At 58.8% G+C, this 26,034-nt stretch overlaps 1 protein-coding gene across 1 annotated transcript in view; it reads left to right on the forward strand.

Annotated features, from left to right (window-relative positions):
* Positions 1-22,633, forward strand: part of LOC144949703 (cadherin-7-like) — a 39,680-nt gene extending 17,047 nt beyond the window's left edge. The window contains 9 exon segments of the mRNA XM_078879723.1: positions 2,953-3,134; positions 3,895-4,151; positions 4,411-4,547; positions 7,704-7,825; positions 11,631-11,645; positions 11,647-11,743; positions 11,964-12,257; positions 12,465-12,482; positions 12,485-22,633. Coding sequence (XP_078735849.1) covers positions 2,953-3,134; positions 3,895-4,151; positions 4,411-4,547; positions 7,704-7,825; positions 11,631-11,645; positions 11,647-11,743; positions 11,964-12,257; positions 12,465-12,482; positions 12,485-13,185 — 1,823 coding nt within the window. The 3' untranslated portion in view covers positions 13,186-22,633.
* The last annotated feature ends 3,401 nt before the right edge of the window (positions 22,634-26,034 follow it).

A 26,034-nucleotide genomic window follows, 5' to 3' on the forward strand; every position in this document is an offset into this window, starting at 1 on the left:
CAGCGTGCCTAGCAAGGCGATGTTGAATAATCCTTGCCAGGACCTTTCCCGGCACACTGAGGAGTGAGATGCCCCTGTATTTGTTACAGTCTGTGCAGTCCCCCTTCTTAAAGAGGGGGACCACTAGGGCATCCTTCCAATCCTGTGGAACCCATCCAGTGGTCCAGAATGTTGTTATGATGTGATGTAGGGCAGTCTGTGCACAAACGCCACCCTCCTTCAAAATTTTGCTTGGGAGATCATCTCTGCCTGGTGCCTTTTCTGGTCTTAGGCTCTGGATCGCCCTCAGTACTTCCTCAACAGATGGCACCTCAGCCAGCCACTCACAGGGGGTGACTCCCCATACTTGTGTAATAAGAGCCTATGTCCGGCTCACGTGGTGATCGGCTCTGCCGGTCCCGCTTTACAGCCAATGGGGGGAGAGCCTGGGAGCATGACCTCGGCGTGATCACGGGATGTCAGCTAGGGTGATTGGTTCTGCTGGTCTTGGCCTCAGCCAATGGGAAGACAAGTAAGGGGCGTGGTCCCGGGAGTTGATGGGGAATCTGTAACATTCGGCGCAGGCTATTAAGGATTGGCTGGAGTGTACCACGTGACCCAGGCGTTAAATAAGGGGAGAGATCAGAGACACGTGGTCAGACAACAAACGAAGAGAGAGAGGGGCCACGCGCGAGCGGGGCTCCGGGTGCCACGTGGCGGTGCGTCTCTTGTGGGCTGTCTGCCCGCTTCCCGTTGCCTGCCAGCAACGGGGAGTGTTTGTGAACTGAAGAAGTGAAATAAAAGGACCGATTCCACAAGCCGTCTCCAAGAGGTTTATTACACTTGTTCAGCAAATCTGCAAACCTGTTCCTGGGGGTCTAAGATTGGATCACCGTTCTTTTCCCTGATGATGGTAATAGATGTGGCGCTGCAGGTTACTTTTTTGATGGAGTTAAAAAGCGATTTGTGATCGCGGGCCATTGAGGCTGACTCCATCTCCTCAGCAACCCGCGACCAACAACCATCCTTGCAGTGCCTCACGGCTCTCCGAACCTCCGAGTGAAGGCTGTGGTAAGCCTCCTTATTCTCTCATGTGGGATGCTATAGATGACCTGAACACCTCCTCTGTCAGGCAGGGTCTCTGGAGAGGTCTGGTCCATGTACCCAAAGCAGCCATTGCGGCTGCATAAGCCACAGTCCTAAACCTCGCCCATTTCACCCTCGACATCAGGAGTGGGGGACGGTGCCAACCCCGGCCACAAGCGAAGATAAAATTCTCGCTTGCTAATTTCATCAGCTAGCTGAGACCATGCCACTATGGGTTTGAATAGGGTCCTGGAAGAATGGCAGGCGCATCTACAGATGAAAAGTCAATGGTCAGTGGGCAGATCAGCTCCACAGTAGGTCCTGGTGTCAACGACATGGGCCCGCATCCGCTGTTCCGTCACTATGTAGTCCAGCAGATGTTCTTGCTGGGACCCGTCATACATCCATGATGTTGTGTGGATGCGCCGATGCCAGAACAGTGTGTTGGTAATTACAAGCCCATAGCCTGCACAAAAATCTAGCAGCCTCCTACCGTTGTTTTTGAGCTGATCTGGCCCATGCCTTCCAATCACTACAGACCAAGTGCTAGCATCATGACCAACTCAGACATTGAAGTCACCCATCAAGATTACTCTATCCCGAGGGGCCACTTTAGCCAGCACCTGTGACAGGAGGTCATAGAAGGCCTTGCCTGCATCCCTCCATGGATGTTCATCTTCGGTGGAGGCATAAGTAACCACGATCACCACTCCTCACCTCTGGTTGATGGGAAGGCGAGCCCAAAGTAGTCTGGGGTTTACAGCTTCCCACACCTCACCGCCACACTCCCATGCCTCCTTCATTCTTTTGTTCAGAAGAAGAGCCACTCCCTGTTGTTTGGTAGTCTCCTGCCCCGAGTAGAAGACTGTCCACCCCTCATGGTGGCAGGAGCCAGAGCCGGTCCACCGGACCTTCTGAATACCGCAGAGATCCAGGCGGTACCGGTCCAGCTCCCAACAGAGGAGTGTCAGCCTCTCTGCCGCAGTGAGCGTTCGAACATTCCACGTGGCCATCCCTAGATGCTTTTTGTTGCTTCTGGAGGAGCCCCGAAGATAACGATTCAGTCTCCTGGCTCCGCCAAATGGGGTTTGGCCAGGAGACGTCATGGACGTCTCATCAGCAGCAGCAGAATAGCCAGACTCGCTTGCCCACTTACTGAGCCAATGCGGCTGCCCGATGTTGTTTGAGACCAGGTCCCGGATAACTGGACCTCTGTGAAGATGAGCTTTATAGCTTATCGGATTCCTCCAGCAAAAATAAAAATTCTGACAGATCTGGGTTCCAGAAAATATATACCACACACACTGTACATACAAGCGGTTGTACTTAACCTACTTCTCCACGCTGGCCGGTACCGCTTGGAAGAGGTGGGAGTACCCACACCGCCCCGAGTGCCAGCAGAGTTGGTGGAGTGCGGTTTACAGAGAACGCCACGTGCCATTTGGCTCAACCGCCACGTGCCAGGAGACGGACATACAGGGGGACCGGCTTGTGGCCCCGAAGGGGGTGCAGGCGCCTCGTGAGAAGGCATCTCCAGACTCGGCGAGGCTCTCGCGGCGTCTGCGACGATGACGACGCAGCAAGGGAGGGGGAGAGGGGGGACGAGGGGAGGGGCCTGGCGCTCGCACCCGGTCTGCTTCCCCTCGCCCCTCCCCGTGATAATCACGCTCGCACCACCCTGCGCCACTCGCATCGCCCTTCACTTTAACTCCCTTCCTCTCTCCCCCGTCTCCCTCCCCTCTCCCCATCTCCCTCCCATCTCCCTCGTTTTCCATATCCATCTCTCCCCTTCTCCCCATTTGTATCCCCGTACTCTGTACCACCCCCACACGCTCCCTCCCTTCCTCCCCCCATTCTACCCCCCCCCTCCGTGCCCCCCACCCCCAGACACGTACCAGATGTCCGTGTCGGAGTTAGCCCCCGTGGGCACCACGGTGGGGGGGGTGCTCGCCACGGATGCGGACGTGGGAGAGAATGCGCGCTTCTCGTACAGCATCGTAGGGGGCAGCGACACCTTCAACATCCGCACCGAGGCCGGCTCGCGCGAGGGGTTCATCACCCTCAAGCAGGTGACGCCGGGGGTGGGGGCGGGAGGGGGGTAGGAGGGGAACGGGGGTAAGGGGGACAAGGGGCATCATCATCCTGGAGGGCAGTAGGGGCAGGGGGGGCAGGGGGGATTATCACCCTCAAGCAGGTGACGTGGGGGAGCGGGGGGGGGGGGCAGGGGGATGGGTTGCTCAAGTAGTGGTGACGCGCCAACGATCCCGTGACGTCGTCGGCACGAGTCGGCCGCTGGGTGCTGGCATCAGGCCCTGAGGAGCCACCATTAAATCTCTCCCCGAGCTCTGTGCTCCTCTGTATGTGAAGGCATTCTCAGACCATTTGGCCGAAAACGCCTTCACATACAGAGGGCCGTGTGGGAGGAAAGTGGAGTGCCAGGAGAAACCCACGCATTGCACGAGGGGGCAAGGCTCTATCCTCGTACAGATGGAAAAAGATGGAGATTAGTCCACTCGCTTTGCCGCCTTCTCCTGGCGAGCCAGGGCACGACTCCTCCTCGACGCCCACGGGGAAGGGAGTTTCACAGCCCATCTGTGTGTGCTCCACCAACCCTCGCTGGTGACTCCACGGCGCTGGGTAACAGCAGCCACGTGCAGCGTGACCACCACCACTACCGCCACCGCCACCACCACCACCTCCACCACGACCACCTCCACCACCAACTCCACCGCCACCACCGCCACCGCCACCACCGCCACCACCGCCACCATCACGGATGCTGGCAAGCGATCACGATCCGGATCATGATGTGACCCCTCCGCCCACCAGCCGCTGGACTACGAGAGCCGCCGCTCCTACTTCCTCAAGGTGGAGGTGCAGGGCCCAGGCCCCGAGGGCCGTGCCGCCGCCGCCGTGGGCCCCTTCCGCGACGCCACGAGCGTCACGGTGTCGGTGGACGACGGCGACGAGGCCCCGGCCTTCTCCCCGGCCGAGCGCTCGCTGGAGCTGCGCGAGGACGCGGCGCGCGGCCGCCTCCTGGCCACGCTGGTGGCCCGAGACCCCGACACTGCCGGCGTGCCTGTCAGGTGACCGCCCTGCTCGCTCGCTCGCTCGCCAGGAACTCGCTCGCTTGTCGCTCGCTAGCCCTGCCGCTCGTTATCTGGCTTAAAAAGCCAACCGCTGTACAAGGCCGGTCCCTCCGTGGTGTTATTGTTGGTGGTGGTGTGGCTCTCCCTCTCGGTGGTCATATTCTCGTTGGGGGTGGTGTTGTGGGCTGACCTCCGGTGGTGGTGGTGGTGGTCCGACTAACCCCTGGTGGTGTGACTGACCCCCCCCCCCCCCCAGGTATTCCATCGACCGCAACACGGACCCAGAGGGCCACTTCCAGATCGACGAAAGCAGCGGCGCGCTGACGCTGGCGCGGGAGCTCGACCGGGAGACGCGCGCGTGGCACAACCTCTCGGTGATCGCCACGCAGACCGGTGGGTGCGGCGACAACCGCAACGCCGAGCGCACGCTCGGGCGCAGAGAGCCCAGATAGCCCACGTGCGCCGCTGGGGCAAGAGCGCGCCAGCGGACGCCCCCTCCCTCCCCTGCGAACGTGCGGGAGGTCGTGGTGAGGCTGGGAACGCCGTGGTCTGTCCACTGCTAGATGAAAGCCTCGGCTTGCTCATCACTACTGAGGGAGGGGGAGAGAGAGTGGGAGACACGCGGAGAAAGAGGGGGGGAGAGTGGGAGACACACAGAGGGGGGTGGGGAGAGTGGGAGACAGAGACTTTTTTGAATTTTAAACAACTTTTATTGCCGCCAGCAGCAACAGCACTGGAGGCGATTCCGATATGAAATACACAGTCACCAGCAAACAAATACATGCTATAAATCCACGCGCTGTGGCGCTAAATGCACCGTGCACAACACGAAAGAAAAGTCACTTAGTGGCGGTGGTCATCGCGCACGCCACGGTGAAGAGCGAGCGCCTCAGAAGGTGAACATGAGGGGGCTCCCCAGCGTTCGAAGAAGACGTTTACATCACCGACATGTGTGTGGTATGCGTGCTCCAGCTGGAGCCGCACCTTAAGCAGGCCCCTGAACACTGGAAGCACAGAGCAGCCGTCAGTGTCACCTTCCAGATTATTTTTCCTCGTTCTGTACACCGCCAACTTCGCCTGCGCGCAGGCGAAGTTGGCGAAGTCATGACGCTTGTTCGCCAGGTAAGGCACCACCCCATATACGAAGCTGCTGCTGTTGTAGAAGGGCACCCCCAGTTTCCTGAAGATGTCCCCCAAAAGGCGGAACATTGGGTTGAGCCGCTGGCAGTGTAAGTACTGGTGGGGCAGATCCTCCCTGGCACCGCAGGAAATGCACAAGTCTGTTACCCCTGGCGAGATTCAAGTTCAAGTTCATTTATTAGGTATAGCCCTGTGAGCCATTCGGCTCTTGAATCGGGTGCAACCGCAACAAACAAAAAACAAAAACATGAACAAAAAACATCTTAAAGTGAATATGTGACTGAGTGCAAACAGAAAATCCAAGAAAAGACAGTAAAATATCTGCAGAAAAAGCACCGTACACAAAAATGTGCAAAAATCCCAGTGGGATGCAAGTCAAACAACAACAACCACAAGACAACTTAGATTAAGGACATCAGTCTACTACAACAAACAAACATGGCCAAACCAAAAAACTTATCGAAAAACACCAAAATAAAGCCATAGGAACTGTGAACGAATTTTCACAATAAACGACGTAAACAACATGTACTACCAAACTCTGCAGCCATAGCTGGCTGCATGAGTCACTCCACAACAGTAGGAGCATCAGTCGGAGTATCAACATTTTTCAATGCACCTTTAAGATCAGCACACTAAATCAAAACACAGATTTGATTTAGTTCGGCTGAGCCACACAGCCGAAGGCAACGTGCAGTGTGCCAATCTCCACTGGAGGTCACCGCAGCATTTGGCTACGGAAGACTTGTACATTTGTTTCCATTGAGGGGCGGCTGCAATAAGGGGAAAGAAATGGTCTCTCCATTGTGTGTCCGGTAGGTAGGCCAGGTCCCGGAAATGCAGCGCCTTGACACAGCCACGTGTAGAGCGCCTTGACACAGCCACGTGTAGAGCGCCTTGACACAGCACGTGCAGAGCGCCTTGACACAGCACGTGTAGAGCGCCTTGACACAGCCACGTGTAGAGCGCCTTGACACAGCACGTGCAGAGCGCCTTGACACAGCACGTGTAGAGCGCCTTGACACAGCCACGTGTAGAGCGCCTTGACGCAGCACGTGTAGAGTGCTGTGTTTGGGGCACTCTTAAGGGGCACGTTCCTGCAGCCTCGGAGCTTCAGTAGCTTGCCAGAGTCGCTGTGACCAGGGGGCTGCGCGCAGGAGAAGCACAACTCCAGGAAGGAGACGAAGGGGGGGGGGAGGGCCGCCACCATCCCCCGGTGCCTCCAGCTTCAGGCGCAGCTCCTTCACGGCACGGAGCACGTCCCGCAGCAGCTTCTCCCCAGCGAGCGTGGAGCGGAGTCCCCTTGCAGTGTTGGCGATCTCAGCTGCGGTCTTCCACTTGAGCTGATGGGCCTGCACGAGGTGGAAGACTATCCAGAGCCCTGCTGATGTGAGGCGTAGAGCCAGGGTCCTCTCTCCTCTGATCCTCTGGAAGAGCCCGTTGCAGAACAAGGGCTCGTTCAGGAACTGCGCGAGGTCGTAGGGCGCACGCGTTCTGCTCCACTCGAAGCTCCGCCACGCGTCCAAAAGGCTCTCGTGATAACCTGGCAGCCTCGTGTAGTCGACCAGGCTCAGGTTCATCAGGAAGAGCTCTTTTCCGTACCCCAGACACCCCCCTGCATTCCTCAGCAGGGCGAGGGCCGGCGACTTCCAGGGTAGCTCCTCCCGGTCGTAAAGCAGCCGCCTGACTGCCATGAGCCTGAAACTCATGACCCTGGCGGCGATGTCCACCAGACCCTGGCCGCCCTTGCCCACTGGCAGGCAGAGAACGCCCGGCCTGAGCCAGTGCTTCCCATGGCAGACGAAGTGCACGAGTGAGCGGTTGACTGGTTAGTAGCCAAGCAGGAGGCTGGAGGGACTTGGTCTTGTGCGTCAGCACGGATGCTGCCAGGGTGTTAGCGACAAGCACTCGGCCCCTGAATGACATCTGCGGAGCGAGGCATGCCCATGTCAGTAATTTAGCCTCAATTGTGTCGGCCAGCTCGTTCCTGTTATTCAGAGCGACGTCGTGCGGTTTCCCCAGGTAAACCCCCAGGTACTTGACTCCGTCGTCCCGCCAACTGACTCCTCCTGGGAGGAGCACAGAGCGAACGCCGCCTCGCGACCCCAAACACAGGGCCTCGCACTTGGCCCAGTTGACCCTGGCGGAGGAGGCCCTCTCGTACACTGCAACCGCACACAGAGAGAAAAGGGGGGGGGGGAGAGTGAGAGGCACACAAAGAGAGGGGGGGGGGGGAGTGGGAGACACAGTGAGAGGGGAGAGTGAGTGGGAGACACAGAGAGAGAGTTTCACATTGAGTCTGTGCAACCACGTTATACCTCGACAGAGACCAGGACCCCTCAACTTCACCTGCCCCCTGCTCCCCTGCCCTCCACTATGCCCCCCCCCCCCCCCGTGCGGTGCGTGTAGATGAGGCGGCGCTGTCTGGCCGGGGCCGCGTGTCTCTGCGCGTTCTGGACGTCAACGACAACGCCCCTGTGCTGCAGTTGCCGGCAGAGGCGCTCGTCTGTGAGGGGGCGCGCGCTGGACAGGTGGGGGGCCCGGGGGGGGGGGGGGCAGGGGGTGCAGGAGGGGCAGGTGACACTCGCGCCACCTCCCGGCCACAAGCGCCTGGGTTCGGTTCCCAACTCGGGCGTCCACTCAGTGTGGAGTTTGTGTGCTCTCCCCCTGTTCGGCAGAGTGTGAGCCTGTGACTGAGAGTCTGTGAGTGAGAGTGTCTGTATGTGAGTGAGTCTATGAGTGACAGTGTGAGTGAGTGAGTTAATGAGTCAGTAAGAGTGTGGAGTGTGGGGAGCAGTGGCGCAGTGATCAGCACGCTGCACTACAAACCCGGTCACCCGAGTTCAATTCCCACTCACGGCCATTAGTGACATTCATCTCAACCGGTCATGGACCTCTCTCAAGGTCGACTCAGCCCCAAATGGGTACTTGGTGCGGAGAGTAAACATCGCTACTGAGAGCCCAAGGCGGTCGGACGTGGTGCTGACCACCCACCCCCTCGTTTGCTACTCGCTGAAAGCACTTGTCCCAACAGTCTGCTAAGGCTACACACGGGGTCTTTGTCTTGGGAGTGTGTACGATATCCCGTGTTCCTGCACGGCTTTCCTCCTGCCGTTCGCACAGAGAGGCAACTGAGGCCACCCCTCATGCCACGCAGGGTCAACTGCCACGAGGGGCCTCCATGCACCGAGCGAGAGAGAGTCGCTGTGAGTGGGGAGGGAGGGTGAGAGAGAGAGTCACTGTGAGTGGGAGGGGGGGGGTGAGTGGAGAGGGGGGGTGTGAGTGGGGAGGGGGGGTGTGAGTGGGGAGGGGGGGGTGAGTGGGGAGGGGGGGGTGTGAGTGGGGAGGGGGGGTGTGACTGGGGAGGGGGGGGTGAGTGGGGAGGGGGGTGTGAGTGGGGAGGGGGGGTGTGAGTGGGGAGGGGGGAGGTGAGTGGGGAGGGGGGGTGTGAGTGGGGAGGGGGGTGTGAGTGAGGGGAGGGGGGGGGTGAGTGGGGAGGGGGTGTGTGAGTGGGGAGGGGGGGTGTGAGTGGGGAGGGGGGGGTGCGTGGGGAGTGGGGTGTGAGTGGGGAGGGGGGGGTGTTAGTGGGGAGGGAGGGTGTGAGTGGGGGAGGGGGGGTGTGAGTGGGGAAGGGGGGGTGTGAGTGGGGAGGGGGGGGTGTGAGTGGGGAGGGGGGTGTGAGTGGGGAAGGGGGGTGAGTGGGAGGGGGGGGGGGTGGGAGGGGGGGGGGGTGGGGAAGGGGGGGTGTGAGTGGGGAGGGGGGTGTGAGTGGGGAGGGGGGGTGTGAGTGGGGGAGGGGGGGGGGGGTGGGGGAGGGGGGTGTGAGTGGGAGGGGGGTGTGAGTGGGGAGGGGGGGGTGTGAGTGGGGAGGGGGAAGGGGAGGGGTGTGAGTTGGGAGGGGGGGTGTGAGTGGGAAGGGGGGGGGTGTGAATGGGGAGGGGGGGTGTGAGTGGGGAGGGGGGGTGTGAGTGGGGAGGGGGGGGGTGTGAATGGGGAGGGGGGGTGTGAGTGGGGAGGGGGGGTGTGAGTGGGGAGGGGGGGGGGGGTGAGGGTGGGGAGGGGGGGTGTGAGTGAGTGGAGGGGGGGTGTGAGTGGCGAGGGGGGTTTGAGTGGGGATGGGGGGGGGTGTTAGTGGGGAGGGGGGTGTGAGTGGGGAGGGGGGGTGTGAGTGGGGAGGGGGAGGGTGTGAGTGGGGAGGGGGGGTGTGAGTGGGGAGGGGGGGTGTGAGTTGGGAGGGGGGGGGTGTGAGTGGGGAGGGGAGGGGTTGTGAGTGGGGAGGGGGGGGGTGTGAGTGGGGAGGGGGGGTTTGAGTGGGGAGGGGGGTGTGAGTGGGGAGGGGGGGGGGTGAGTGGGGAGGGGGGTGTGAGTGGGGAGGGGGGGTGTGAGTGGGGAGGGGGGGGTGCGTGGGGAGGGGGGTGTGAGTGGGGGGGGGTGGTGTTAGTGGGGAGGGAGGGTGTGAGTGGGGAGGGGGGGTGTGAGTGGGGAAGGGGGGTGTGAGTGGGGAGGGGGGGTGTGAGTGGGGAGGGGGGGTGTGAGTGGGGAAGGGGGGTGAGTGGGGAGGGGGGGGGGGTGGGGAGGGGGGGTGTGAGTGGGGAGGGGGGTGTGAGTGGGGAGGGGGGGTGTGAGTGGGGAGGGGGGGGGGAGGGGAGGGGGGGGTGTCGTGGTGGGGGGGGGTGTGAGTGGGGAGGGGGGGTGTGTGTGGGGAGGGGGAAGGGGAGGGTGTGAGTTGGGTGGGGGGGTGTGAGTGGGAAGGGGGGGGTGTGAATGGGGAGGGGGGGTGTGAGTGGGGAGGGGGGGGTGTGAGTGGGGGGGGGGGGGTGTGAATGGGGTGGGGGGGTGTGAGTGGGGAGGGGGGGTGTGAGTGGGGAGGGGGGGGGTGTGAGTGGGGAGGGGGGGTGTGAGTGGGGAGGGGGGGTGTGAGTGGCGAGGGGGGTTTGAGTGGGGATGGGGGGGGGGTGTTAGTGGGGAGGGGGGTGTGTGTGGGGTGGGGGGGTGTGAGTGGGGAGGGGGAGGGTGTGAGTGGGGAGGGGGGGTGTGAGTGGGGAGGGGGGGGTGTGAGTTGGGAGGGGGGGGGTGTGAGTGGGAGGGGTGGGGTTGTGAGTGGGGAGGGGGGGGGGTGTGGTGGGGGGGGGGGTTTGAGTGGGGAGGTGGGGTGTGAGTGGGGAGGGGGGGTTTGAGTGGGGAGGGGGGGTTTGAGTGGGGAGGGGGGGTTTGAGTGGGGGAGGGGGGGGTTTGAGTGGGGAGGGGGGGTGTGAGTGGGGGAGGGGGGGTTTGAGTGGGGAGGGGGGGGTGTGAAGTGGGGAGGGGGGGTTTGAGTGGGGGAGGGGGGGGTGTGAGTGGGGAGGGGGGGTGTGAGTGGGGAGGGGGGGTGTGAGTGGGGAGGGGGGGGGGGTGTGAGTGGGGAGGGGGGGGGGTGTGAGTGGGGAGGGGGGGTTTGAGTGGGGAGGGGGGGTCTGTGAGTGGGGAGGGGGGGTTTGAGTGGGGAGGGGGGGTGTGAGTCGGGGGAGGGGGGGTTTTGAGTGGGGAGGGGGGTTTGAGCTGGGTGAGGGGGGGTTTGAGTGGGGAGGGGGGGTTTGAGTAGGGAGGGGGGGGTGTGAGTGGGGAGGGGGCGTTTGAGTGGGGAGGGGGGGTGTGAGTGGGGAGGTTGGGTTTGAGGTTGGGGAGGGGGGTTGAGTGGGTGAGGCGGGGGTTTGAGTGGGTGAGGGGGGGTTTGAGTGGGGGGAGGGGGGCTGTGAGTGGGCGAGGGGGGGTATTGAGTGGGGAGGGCGGGGTTTGAGTGGGGAGGCGGGGGTGTTGAGTGTGGAGGGGGAGGTCGTGAGTGGGGCTTAGAGGGGGGGTTTTGAGTGGGGAGGGAGGGTTTGAGTGGTGAGCTGGGGGGTTGTGAGTTGGGAGGGGGGGGTTTGAGTGGGGCGAGGGAGGGTTTGAGCTGGGGGAGGGGGGGTCTTGAGTGGGGAGGGAGGGCGATGGTGATGGAGCGGCGGTGTAGCGGTTCGCGCGTTGTGTCTACGAACCCGCGACCCGAGTTTCGATTCCCGTTCACGGCTAACACCGAGTGACGATTATCTGATTCGGTTCTGAGCATCGCCTAGGTCGACTTAGCCTCCACTGAGTACCTGGTGTTATGTGTGTAAAAAAAACATTACCACTAGGGAGACAAGGGCGGCTGGGCGTGGTGTTAGCCACCCACCCCCTCGCGTGTTGTGCTGGCCTTCCTAGGTGCTCGCTAACAGCACTCGCCTCAACAGTTTGTTAAGGCTACACGGGGGATATAGCCTTGTCTTTGTGGGGGGGGGAGGAGGTGATGATGATGACGACCTCGCCACTGCGCACACACAGCTGGTGTACACGCTGAGGTGCGCGCGACGAGGACGAGTCGTCACCCCCCTCCGGCTTCCGCTTCTCGCTCAACCCAGACTCCTCCGACAACTTCACCCTGCGGGACAACCTCAGTGAGTGGCCACCACCCCCCGCTCCTCCGCCACGCGTGTCCACCCCTCACACGCATCACCCCCCCCCCCCTCCGCGTGACCCCCACGTGTCCCATCACCTCACACGTCCCTCTCATTCTTCTCCTCCCCCTCTCTTCTCTCTCCTCCCTCTCTTCTCTCTCCTCCCTCTCATCTCCCCCTCTCATCTCCCTCTCTCCACCCCCCGGCCCTCTCCCCGTAGACGGCACGGCCGCCCTCTTCACCCGCCGCCGCCTCTCCGGCCGCGCCGGCGGCGCCGCGGCCGGCGCCGCCGGGGGGGGGCTGCTGCTGCCGCTGGGGGTGTCCGTGTCGGACGGGGGGGGCCCCCCGGGGCCGCGCTCCACCACGGGGACGCTGGAGGTGCGCCTGTGCGCCTGCGCCGAGCGCGACGGCGCCCTGCACGCGGCCTGCAGCGCCCAGCAGCCCGTCGTGGTGCTCGCCGGAGTCGGCGCCGAGGCCCTCGTCGCCCTCCTCGCCTGCATCCTCATCCTCCTCGGTGCGTGGGTGGGGGGTAGGGGGGTCGGGCCCATCATCACGGAGGGGGTGGGTAAAGCGAGCGAGCTCCGGGTGGCATCGCCGACGCGCGGCGGTTCGTCCCGTGCGGAGAGATCGTGGTCCGGCGCCGTAGGAACGTGGAGTGCCTCCCCCTCCCCCGCCCCTCCCCCCCCCCTCCCCTCCCCCCTCCCCTCCCCCGCCACCGCAGTGCTCGTGGTGCTCTTCGTCAGGAGATCCGGGAGAACATCATCGCGTACGACGACGAGGGCGGCGGGGAGGAGGACACGCGCGCCTTCGACATGAGTGCCCTGCGCACGCTGCAGGCCGCCTCGTCCGCCTCGTCCGCCAACCCCTCCTCCTCCACCGCCTTCAACAACGCCGCCGCCGGCACCGCCGCCGCCGGCAACAACAACGCCGGCACTGCCGCCGGCGCGCTGTGCTGCTTGCGCCAGGACGTCCCTCCCGTCGTGGTCGGGCCCCAGCAGAAGCTGGGCCCTCCTCCTCCTCCTCCAGCTGCCCCTTCCACCACCACAAGCAGCAGCACGAGTCATCACCATCATCATTACCACCACCACCAGCAGCAGCAGCACCAGCAGCAGCAGCCGCAGCCGCAGCACGGCGCGGGTGACATGCAGGGCTTCATCGCGGGGCGCGTGCGAGTGGCGGACTGCGACCCGCTGGCTCCGCCGTACGACTCCATGCAGGTGTACGCCTACGAGGGCGCCGGCTCGGCCGCCGACTCACTCAGCTCGCTCAGCTCCTGCGCCGGGGACGCCGAGGGCCCCCCCGGCGGAGGGGGAGGGTCCGGGGGGGGCGCCGGCGGGGGGGGGCCCGACGGGGAGCAAGGCTACGACTTCCTGCACGAGTGGGGGCCGCGCTTCCAGCGGCTCGCCGAGATGTACGGCGCCGGTGATGACGACGTGCAGTGAAGAGGTGGAGAGGAGGAGGAGGAGGAGGAGGTGGTGGAAAAGATTGGAGGAGGAGGGGGGAGTGGGGGTTTAGTTGGGGTGATAATGATGATGGTGATGGTATGGGTGATCATGGTGGTTATCATGGTGGGTAGTGATGAAGATGATGGTGGTGGTGGTGGTGATGATGACGGTGATGATGATAACGGTGATGATGATGGTGTTTGCGGGGATGCAGTCGTTAGGGGACATTGAATGCTACAGCCGGACGACGTGCGGGGGGGGGGGTTGTGGGGGGGGGCAGGGCCTGACGCCGTCAACTGAGCGGTGGCTGGGGGCTGGCCGTGAGTGAGCGGTGAGCCGAGTGGGGGGAGCGTCACGTGGCCTCGACTCACGCTGCCATGGGCAAACACGCAGGGGGGGGGGGGGCACAGTCAAAGTGGACTCCGGCTGAGAAGGCCCCCCCCTTAACCCCAACCTTCACATCACGACTGGACACGCAGCGGCATCATCATCAGCAGCAGCATCAGCATCATCAGCAGCATCATAATCAGCAGCATCATCATCAGCAGGCTGAGAGAGTTGCGGCTGAGAGAGTTGCGGATGAGATTGTGGTGTGTGGCGTGCCCCCCCCCCCCCCCCCCGTGCCACACACGACAGCAAACCCCATCGCTCGCCACTGAGTGGCGGTGACGGCGCTACGGTGCCAGGCTAGGTGCACCTCGAGCCCTTCGCGTGAAGTGTGGAAGGATCTCACTGCTGCTGTGGCAGGAAGGGAAGGTCACGGGACAGACCCAGTGCGCCATGGGGTGCCTCGCTGAGGTGACTGGCAGACGCACCAGCCGTGCCCCCCACTGTGCCAACTAAGACACAGACACACACAGTAAGACACAAACAGACATACACAGACACACACTGGCATACACAGTAAGACAGACACAGACACACACTGGCACACACAGGAAGACAGACATAGACACACACAGTAAGACACAAACAGACATACACAGTAAGACAGACACAGACACACACAGGCACACACCGACACACACAGTAAAACAGACACAGACACACACAGTAAGACAGACACAGACACACACAGGCACAGACAGTAAGACAGATACAGACACACACAGTAAGACAGACACAGACACACACAGTAAGACAGACACAGACACACAGGTATACACAGAGTAAGTGCACACAACCAGACATTTGACGAGCTGAGGCAGGTCGACATTCAGATTCAAGGACATGGCGACACACAGACCCGTGCCTGCGAGTGGTGGTCGTGACGATGGTGTGGTCGTGATGGTGGTCGTGGTTGTGATGATGGTAGTGGTGATGATGATGGTAGTGATGGTGGTGATGGTGGTGTTGGTGGTGGTGGTGGTGATGATGGTGATGATGATGGTAGTGGTGGTGATGATGGTGGTGTTGGTGATGATGGTGGCGGTGATGATGGTAGTGATGGTGGTGTTGGTGGTGGTGGTGTTGGTGGTGTTGGTGGTGGTGGTGGTGGTGTTGGTGATGATGGTAGTGATGGTGGTGGTGGTGATGATGATGGTGGTGATGTTGGTAGTGATGGTGATGGTGGTGATGATGGTAGTGATGGTGATGATGGTAGTGTTGGTGATGGTGGTGTTGGTGGTGGTGATATTGGTGTTGGTGATGATGGTAGTGGTGGTGATGATGGTAGTGATGGTAGTGGTGGTGGTGATGCCTGCCTGGGTCCGCCTCCCGGCGCCGAGAGGCTCAGGCGATCTCCTCCCCCTGCTGCTCTCGCCGGCATCGGGCTGCATCGGTGCTCACCTCCTTGTTTACAGCCCTCCAGAGCCAGCGGTGGAAACTCCACATTCCTATGGCGGGGACTAAAGGCGAAGCTCTACCACATAGGGCAGTCAACGACTTGTCGACGTACTCCCTCCCCCTCAACTCAGTGGTACCTATTTTATCCACCACACGGAGATGATGGGACGAGTCAACTCCCCACCCGACCCTCCCCCCGCCGCCCGCCCAACCAGGATTTGAGCTTCCAAGTCCTGCAGTGAGCAGCACCGTGTTACCCTGCAACGTCACCACAACACCAACAACCGCCGTTCGCCACTAAGTGGCGGTGACGTCACCACGGCGCTTTGTGCCAGGCTAGGTGCACCTTACCCTGACCCCGTGCCTATCGTTTCCCTCACGGTGCCGGGTGCCCCGTGTCCAGGCGTAGTCGACCTGGGCCAGGGCGCTGCGAGTCGCGCGGACACGGGGGGGGGGGGGGGTCCCGGAGCAAGCCAAGGGGGGCAGAGCGAACGGACGACTCCGCGAAGAGGGGGGCGAACCCCCCACGCCCCCCCCCCCCCCGGCTTGGTGATGGCCTGAGCTGGTGATGGAAGCAGCCTCGGCCACAACACAGCCATGAACATCACTCAACCAGCTCCTTGCTATCGATCGTAGCTATTCTGAGTTACTTCGTTCTCATGATGATCGTGGTGATGATGTCGATGATGTTATTTTGATAAGGTGCCTTAGGTTGGTTGTATGAGCATCATAGGTCGACACACCCCCACCCCCAAATGGATCGTAGTGGGAAGCGAAGGGACGGGGGGGTCATTATCCCAGCTGACCCGGACTGGAATCAAACTCGCTCGGTCGTTGGTGCTGGTGGTGATGGTGGTGATGGTGGTGATGGTGGTGAGGGCCGTGTCAGCGATCAGTGGCGCCCCATCGCGAGACCGCTGAGGCTCAAGACGCTGCTGCTGCTGCTGCGAGCTCCTTCCGACACTGAATTCTCACGCAGAGAGATCCCCACAGATTGAAAGAGCCCCCACCCCCTCTCCCCAGCCGGCAGGTGTGTCGTGAAACGTCGGACGTCGCGACGGAGCAACACGTGGCGGTTACAAACCCAACGCACCACTCGGCGTGTACGGGTGGGAGGAGGGAGACGCTGAGCGAGACGGCAGTGGCCAGGTAGAGGGAGCACGGCCACCACCGCCACGATCGCCGTGGGCGTTTCCGGAGCAGAGCTCCGCGTTTGTGAGACCCTCGGGCATCTTTGCTTTAACCGCGTGGGGGGGGGGGGCACACGGGGGACAGCAGCGGACGCGAACGGACGCGATATTTTTTGTAGAACGGGAGTTGCACCTCAAAAACTTTATTTTTTCTCACAACAGCCGAGAGGCAGCTCCCATCCCGGCTGCTGCTGCTGCGTCGTCTTCTCAATGGGCACGCAGAGCGAGATGGAGACCTGGAGGAGGGGAGGGGGGCCACGAGTCGCCGGGTGACACGGGAAGTCGAACCCGGCACAGGCGCACGTGCGCGGACACGCGCTCAGCGATCTCGCGAACCAAAAACAGCGACCGTGGAAGCGGCGTCCCGGCGAGCACGCGAGTGGAACCTTCACCGCGGCTCCCGCCAGTTTACAGCCGCCACGGGCCGGGGAGGGGGTGGGGGCTCAGGCCGCTCTCGCCCCTCCTCGAGCGGTCAGTTTTAAAATAATAATAATAATCGCGTCTTTAATGTCAACGAATTCTGGTCAAGAAGACGGCAATCGGCAACACACCAGTCGCATATACCACTCTACTATTTATCGATAGCTATTTTTTAAAACAGAGATCTATAAGGTCGACAGTTTGAGTCATCGTTCGGGCGCACGTGCGTCTCGGAGTCACGTGGCGTCTCGGAGTCACGTGGCGTCTCTTTCTATCTCAGGGTCCCCGCGCGTTCTCACAGCGAGGGCGGGCAGGGCGGGCAGGGCGGGCTGGGTGGGCAGGGTGGGCTGGGCGGGCGGGGCGGGCGAGCGGGGCCCCCCCCACCGCCCTGCCCGCCCGCCCGCCCGCCCGCGGTTCTGGTTGCCTGAGACTCTCAGACCACCGGCATGGAAGCATGGAACTTGAACATTCAGGTCCCTTGCCCTTTTCAGTGGGTGTGGTGGGTGGGGAGAGGGAAGGGTGGGGGGTTGCTTGACCATACTTCACCACGCTGGTCAGTGCGGGTTGATGATGAACGGGGGTATGGAGGGGGAGACGCCCTGAACCGGTTCGGGTATCGCGCCACTGCAGTGAGCCGCGCCTTCTGGGGGGGGGATCCTCGGCTCGCCCCCGTGTTTATTTTGCCCAATGCGCCCGTGCGTCACCACGGGGCGCCCTAGAGGTGCAGTACAACAGCGAATCTCAACGTCACTTCCATTTCCCCTCTGCTGCCCACCACTCAACCCCGAGTGACGATAACTAGCTATTATAATCGCCATCAATGAATTATCATTGTTGGCATCATCGCTTCGTTAATCGGTGTTGTTGTACCGTTCTTTGGTGAGTGGTGGGCAATTCTCATGCTAAAGAAATGGGGCTTGTCGTGCGGGCGCGGTGGGGGTGCTGGTGGGGGACATCGTGGGTCACTTTTATTTTCTCCGCCGGCTCCTCCTCGACGCGTCGCGGGCCAAACCCGGCCCACGACTTCGCTCCAGCCGCCGATGGGGTGGGGGGGTCGGTGAGAGTCAGCGTGAGAGTGGGGCGTGAGAGTGGGGCGTGAGAGTGGGGCGTGAGAGTGGGGCGTGAGAGTGGGGCGTGAGAGTCCGAGGTTCGAGTTTGGGGGGTGAGGGTCAGTGCTGGGGAACCTTTTGAAAAAACAACGGATTTGTCGGGAACGGAACTCATCAGCGGCTCCCGTTGCTGTCCCTGCCTGCGGCCGCCAGCCGGTCTTGTTTACACTGCCCCCCCCGGGGGGCTCCACAGAATCACCCGGCCGGCAAAGCGCCGCCTCCCCCTCCTCTTCTTCCCCACGCCCGCCCTCCACAACAACATTGACGCGTTATTATTTGTTGGTTTTGGTTTTGCTCGCATCCCATCGTGCGCACAGCATTCCTACCGGGAGCGCACTCAATCGGAGCGGCGTGTTGGTTCGACAACAAAGCACAACGCTGGGAAGGGTGTTCTGCTGATGAGAACACCCAGGATCGAAACTGGCCCAGGCTTTTATTTTTAGTAAATAAATAACTCATGGTGATGTTGTTTACCACCCAAAAATGAAAAAAAGCAAAAACCTCAACACAAGCAAAAACTCTCGACCGGTTTCGATATTCAGTGTCTCATCAGCAGCAGACTCCGACTCGCTGCAGACTGCCCAGTGTTCAGAGGCCAGGGGGAACCTTTCCGCGAGATGCGCGTCAACACAGACGGCGCCAAGTTCGAGTCCATTCCCAGGCGCGACATCACAACAACACAACGACGGGGGTGCCACTTTCGTCAATCCCACCTTGGCTTCTATAGGGCTACAGAGCTTGGAGACTGTTGGACAACCGACTGTCTAACAGCCACACTCCTCCCCGCGCACTCCGTTGTTTTCCTCCCACGTGTAGACACCGCGCACTCCAATGGAGTTGACGGAACATCCAAATATAGAACTGCGGAGCTCGGGCACATCGCCAGGGGCTGGTTCTGACTTTCCCCTCCCGCCCCGCGCCTTACACAACTACGCACTATGAATGACCGTTCATGACAACGATAGTCACACATACACACACAGAAACGTCATCGAAAAAACCAAACTCGATTGGCGAGGCGACAGAAAAACGTTGTCGCGACATTGTCGCGACGTTGCTGCGACGTTGCCGAACGTCGCCAGAGTCCGCAACGGTGTTTTGACAAAGCACCCCCTTGGCGCGGGTCGTAATTAAATAAATTATTAATTGCTATTATTTTTCTATATATGATAACATGCGTATACAGTCTATATTACAGTACCTGCGCATACAGTCTATATATATCTATAGGTATATTATGTGGTAGCGTTGAGTGCTTGGGACTGGTGTTGTGGGGTGTGAAGTCACGAATTAGTCACAGTTCCGTACCGTGATGGTGAAGTATGTTCGTGTCATGTGTTCAAGTCATCGATTATCACCGACTCTCTCTCTCTCCCGCCCTTGACACTCACTCGCAGCTCACCACATCCAGTATTAATATTCAGAGCAGTATCATCATCATCGTCCACAAGTCTCAGTCGTCTTGTAGACCAGGGTTGTTGGCTGATGCCCCTTCAGCTTTTCCCGGATGCGGAGCCCCCAGGAATCCACTGAGCACGGCCCCGAAGTTCGACTCCACGTCCGCGGCGTGTCACTCGCCGGGTGCTGGAGGGACGCTCCGTGCACTGAGAGACCGCCGACTTGAAGGCTTCTGGAGGTTGGGGAAGGGCTCCTCGCTTCTGGCTACAAGCAATCTTTTGTTGACAATGATGATGATGACTATAATCATCATTATCGATGTTTGTATAAATATCATGTATTTGTGTTCTACATCAGTGTGTCAGGTGTACGGATCGTCAGCTAACGTTCATATCGCCATCACCGCCACCATCACCACAATCACTCACACCAACCCTCTCATCGCGATTGCTCAATAATTAGTACGCATCATAATCACTACTCAAACATCATCACTACTGAAATATCATCAGTGAAGTATATTATTTACATCATCATCAGCTCGTGACGCTGTTAGCAGCCACATCATCAGTTATTCACATCACACCATCATCATCAAATATCCGCATCACACCATCATCATCAACCCGCGTCTCTATCAACCCTATAATCAACTGTCTTCCCCCATCATCATCATTATTGAAAACATCATCATTGTGATCACCACGAAACACCAGCCCATCATCAACCCACCTCCTGAATTATTCCCTCCATCAGCCATCAACATTGTCCATCATCACGCCACACCTCACCACCACTGCCACCACCATCACTTCATCCCTGTGAGCCAACTCACCAACTCACTCACCCACTCACTCACCCACCCATGCACTTAATACCTCACGTACTCACCAACTCATTCAATCCCTCACTCACCCACTCACTCAATCACCCACTCATTCACTCAATCCCTCACTCACCCACCTGCTCACCCACTCACATACTCATTCATTAAATCCTTCACTCACCCACTCATTCATTAAATCCCTCACTCACTCACTCGTTCACTCAACCACCCACTCACCTAAAAGATCACGACCCATGCCACCCCACACTCCACATTGATGCTACACGACCTCACGTGGTGTTGTCACTGCAGGTTTGCTATTACGACGCAGTATTTACGTGATTTATGATTTCGCAGCCACGATGACGAGATATATATTTAGGGAAGTCAGAAATATATATAAATATATATTTTGAAAAGACAAAAAAAATTACATTAACGTGTTTATACGATGTGTGATGGTGCGTCCAGTGAGTACTATTCTGTGAGTACTATTGTGCTGGGTAGAAGACCTTTGGATTATCCGTAGTTGAGCAGTGAGTGTGGACCAACCGCCAGCGGAGCTATGTACAACAAGAACAACCACATCTGTATCCCTAGCAACACACCTGTACCCTTAGCAACACACCTGTACCCCTAGCAACACACCTGTACCCCTAGCAACACGCCTGTACCCCTAGCAAACATGCCGGTACCCCTAGCAACACACCTGTACCCCTAGCAACACACATGTACCTCTAGCAACACACTTGTACCCCTAGCAACACATATGTATTCCTAGCAACACACCTGCACCCCTAGCAACACACCTACACCCCTAGCAACACACCTGTGTCCCTAGCAACACATCTGTATCCCTAGCAACACACCTGTACCCCTAGCAACACACCTGTACCCCTAGCAACACACCTGTACCCCTAGCAACACGCCTGTACCCCTAGCAATATGCCTGTACCCCTAGCAACACACCTGTACCCCTAGCAACACACCTGTACCCCTAGCAACACACCTGCACCCCTAGCAACACACGTGTACCCCTAGCAACACATCTGCACCCCTAGCAACACGCCTGTACCCCTAGCAACACACGTGTACCCCGAGCAACACACCTGCACCCCTAGCAACACCCCTGCACCCCTAGCAACACGATTGCACCCCTAGCAACACGTCTGTACCCCTAGCAACACACCTGCACCCCTAGCAACACACGTGTACCCATAGCAACACACCTGCACCCCTAGCAACACACGTGTACACCTAGCAACACACCTGCACCCCTAGCAACACACCTGCACCCTTAGCAACACACGTGTACCCTTAGCAACACACCTGCACCCCTAGCAACACACGTGTACCCCTAGCAACACACCTGCACCCCTAGCAACACATGTGTAACCCTAGCAACACACCTGTACCCCTAGCAACACACCTGCACCCCTAGCAACACACGTGTACCCCTAGCAATACGCCTGTACCCCTAGCAACACACCTGCACCCCTAGCAACACATGTGTAACCCTAGCAACACACCTGTACCCCTAGCAACACACCTGCACCCCTAGCAACACACGTGTACCCCTAGCAACATACCTGCACCCCTAGCAACACACGTGTACCCCTAGCAACACGCGTGTACCCCTAGCCACACACACGTGTACTCTCTCACTACACACACGTGTACTCTCTCACTACACACACGTGTACTCTCTCACCACACACACGTGTACTCTCTCACTACACACACGTGTACTCTCTCACCACACACACGTGTACTCTCTCACCACACACACGTGTACTCTCTCACTACACACACGTGTACTCTCTCACTACACACACGTGTACTCTCTCACTACACACACGTGTACTCTCTCACTACACACACGTGTACTCTCTCACCACACACACGTGTACTCTCTCACCACACACACGTGTACTCTCTCACTACACACACGTGTACTCTTTCACCACACGGGTACTGTGCGTACTAAACATCGCAGTGGCCAAAGAACAGTTGCAGTAGTACAGTAGCAGTGGTTATTATTTTTGTGGTTAATGTTTCGTGCTTTCATCTTAAGCATTTAGTTATTTTTTACAGTTAGTATTTTTTACTGTAGTTTTATTTTACTTATTGCTGTTTTTGTACCCATTGTGTCGGTCACCGAAGGTATTGCCACGATATTACTACTACTACTATAGTATATTAGTATTACCACTGTGTTCGTACTCTGAGTGAAGTCGTTACGATTGCTTTGACCCCGGGGGCTTCAGCGCCATCGTTATTTGTTTTACTTCCCAGTGCGGGTGTAGCGGCCTCTTGTGGTTTGCAGTCAGCAGCGGGCATTCGGCTAACGATTTCAAACGCGCGTCTACACAGCCAAAGACAAAGGACCCCCCACCACCACCGTGTCGCCTCTAGGGGCAAGTGCTGTTAGCGAGCACCTCGTGAAGGCCGGAGCGGCACGCCGATGAAGCGGTGGTGTGGGTTCAGCACTTTGTCTCGCCGATTCAGATAGCCGGCACTGATTTGGGCCGTGAGCGAGAAATCGATTATCGGCTGAGGTCGGGTTTAGTAACGCGGTGCGCTAACCGCTGCGCCACCACTCCTCGCTACATTTGCCTCTTTGTTTGCGCGCGTGACCCCCTGCAGAGCCACGAGAGGCCGCTATGTTCATCACGTGTGTTCATCACGTGTGTTCATCACGTGTGTTCATCACGTGTGTTCATCACGTGTGTTCATCACGTGTGTTCATCACGTGTGTTCATCACGTGTGTTCATCACGTGTGTTCATCACGTGTGTTCATCACGTGTGTTCATCACGTGTGTTCATCACGTGTGTTCATCACGTGTGTTCATCACGTGTGTTCATCACGTGTGTTCATCACGTGTGTTCATCACGTGTGTTCATCACGTGTGTTCATCACGTGTGTTCATCACGTGTGTTCATCACGTGTGTTCATCACGTGTGTTCATCACGTGTGTTCATCACGTGTGTTCATCACGTGTGTTCATCACGTGTGTTCATCACGTGTGTTCATCACGTGTGTTCATCACGTGTGTTCATCACGTGTGTTCATCACGTGTGTTCATCACGTGTGTTCATCACGTGTGTTCATCACGTGTGTTCATCACGTGTGTTCATCACGTGTGTTCATCACGTGTGTTCATCACGTGTGTTCATCACGTGTGTTCATCACGTGTGTTCATCACGTGTGTTCATCACGTGTGTTCATCACGTGTGTTCATCACGTGTGTTCATCACGTGTGTTCATCACGTGTGTTCATCACGTGTGTTCATCACGTGTGTTCATCACGTGTGTTCATCACGTGTGTTCATCACGTGTGTTCATCACGTGTGTTCATCACGTGTGTTCATCACGGCCCCAAGAGGCTGCCCCCCCCCCCCCCCATCACACACCACGAGGATCACTGCGGCGTGCGCTCTGTCGGTTCGCGCGCGTCACAATCGGCGCGCTCATGAACCGACGGGCTAGGGAAGAAGGAGAAAAACCGGTTGCCATCGCTTTGTGACTTTACGGAACCGGTAACCGTTTCCGAGAGTGGCCACCGGTTTTCCTCCGGTTAGCGCCGAATGCACGCGCCCAGACTCTCACACGCACACACGCACGCAGACCCTCACACTCACACACACAGACTCTCACACTCACACACCCTCACACTCACACACGCGCGCAGACTCTCACACGCACACACACACGCAGACTCTCACACACACGCACACACGCAGACTCTCACACGCACACACACACGCAGACTCTCACACGCACACACGCAGACTCTCACACGCACACACACACGCAGACTCTCACACGCACACACGCAGACTCTCACACGCACACACACACGCAGACTCTCACACGCACACACGCAGACTCTCACACGCACACACACACGCAGACTCTCACACGCACACACGCAGACTCTCACGCACACACGCAGACTCTCACACGCACAAACGCATACTCTCACACGCACACATACACGCAGACTCTCACACCCACACACTCAGACTCTCACACGCACACACGCAGACTCTCACACACACACGCAGACTCTCACACGCACACACACAGACCATCACACTCACACACAGACCCTCACACGCACACACACGCAGACTCTCACATGCACACACGCAGACTCTCACACGCACACACGCAGACTCTCACACACACACACAGACTCTCACACGGACACACACACGCAGACTCTCACACACACAGACCCTCATACTCACACACACGCGCAGATTATCACACTCACACACACAGACTCTCACACTCACACACCCTCACACTCACTCACACACAGACCCTCACACTCACACACACACGCAGATTCTCATACTCACACACACAGACTCTCACACTCACACACTCTCACACTCACTCACACACAGACTCTCACACTCACACACACACGCAGATTATCACACTCACACACAGACTCTCACACTCACACACTCTCACACTCACTCACACACAGACTCTCACACTCACACACGCGCAGACTCTCACACTCACACACACAGACTCTCACACTCACACACAAGCGCAGACTCTTACACACACAGACTCTCACACTCACACACAAGCGCAGACTCTTACACACACAGACTCTCACACTCACACACACACGCAGATTCTCACACTCACACACACAGACTCTCACACTCACACACTCTCACACTCACACACGCACGCAGACTCTCACACGCACACACAGACTCTCACACGCACACACAGACTCTCACACGCACACACAGACTCACACAGACGCTCACACTCACACACACAGACTCTCACACTCACACACTCTCACACTCACACACACGCGCAGACCCTCACACTGACACACAGACTCTCACACTCACACACACACGCAGACTCTCACACTCACACACACAGACTCTCACACTCACACACTCTCACACTCACACACACGCGCAGACTCTCACACGCACACACAGACTCTCACACTCACACACACACGCAGACGCTCACACTCACACACACAGACTCTCACACTCACACACTCTCACACTCACACACACGCGCAGACCCTCACACGGACACACACACGCAGACTCTCACGCGCACACGCACCCTCTTTCACGCACGCACAATCTCATGATCCACTCGTACGCAAACTCTCTCTCACGCACACAAGCACACTCTCTAGGAACACACGCACACTCGTACACACACGCACATTCCCTCACACACACTCTCTCGCACACACACGCACACCCTCTCTCACGCACACTCACACGCCAGCGAGCTCGCGTGTATAAATTGACGATGGTAAATTTTGACTCGGAGGAGGAGGAGGCTTCGTTGTCGGTGTTTTAGGGTCGCGCGTGAGTGGTGTCGCTCCTCGGCCGAGGTGTCAATTTCACAAGAAAACAACGGAAAATCTAAATAAACAAACGTGGGGAGAGACTCGACGTGCGTGTGAATACGTGTGAGTGCACGTGTGTGAGTGAGCGTGTGTGAGTGAGCGTGTGTGTGAGTGCGCGTGTGTGTGAGTACGTGTGTGTGTAGGCGCGTGTGTGAGTGCGTGTGAGTGCGTATGTGTGTGCGAGTAGGTGTGTGTGAGTAGGTGTGTGTGTGCGTGTGTGTGAGTACGTGTGTCCGGCAAAAACAACCCCCTACCTACTCGCGGTGCCGGATGGGCAACACTGTCGTGGACAGCGCTGTGGGGTGAGGGCCAATGCCCATTGGCCTCTCCCCTCATGGCGTCTGTGACCACCACAGTGGCTTAACGGAGGCTCTGGACAGATGCGAGGGGCTGGTAACCACTTAACCTTCAATTCATGACCACTAAACTACGAATAAAACATACATATGTACCAAATAAGCTTGTGCCGGAGGCCCCGGGGGGACAGGCCTCTATGACGTCTCCTGGCCAAACCCTATTTGGCGGAGCCAGGAGATTGAATCTACACCCTCGGGGCTCCTCCATGATGGTGAGCGGGCCCGGGTAAAACTACTTGGCCGGGAGTCGGAGCCTTTCCCTGTACACCTTGGGGTGCGACAGGGATGTTCTCTGGCTCCCACATTATTTAACATCTATTTCGACTGTGTAGTTCGTGAAGCCT

This window comes from Lampetra fluviatilis, chromosome 54 (assembly GCF_964198595.1).
Source record: "Lampetra fluviatilis chromosome 54, kcLamFluv1.1, whole genome shotgun sequence".
Classification (NCBI taxonomy): domain Eukaryota; kingdom Metazoa; phylum Chordata; class Hyperoartia; order Petromyzontiformes; family Petromyzontidae; genus Lampetra; species Lampetra fluviatilis.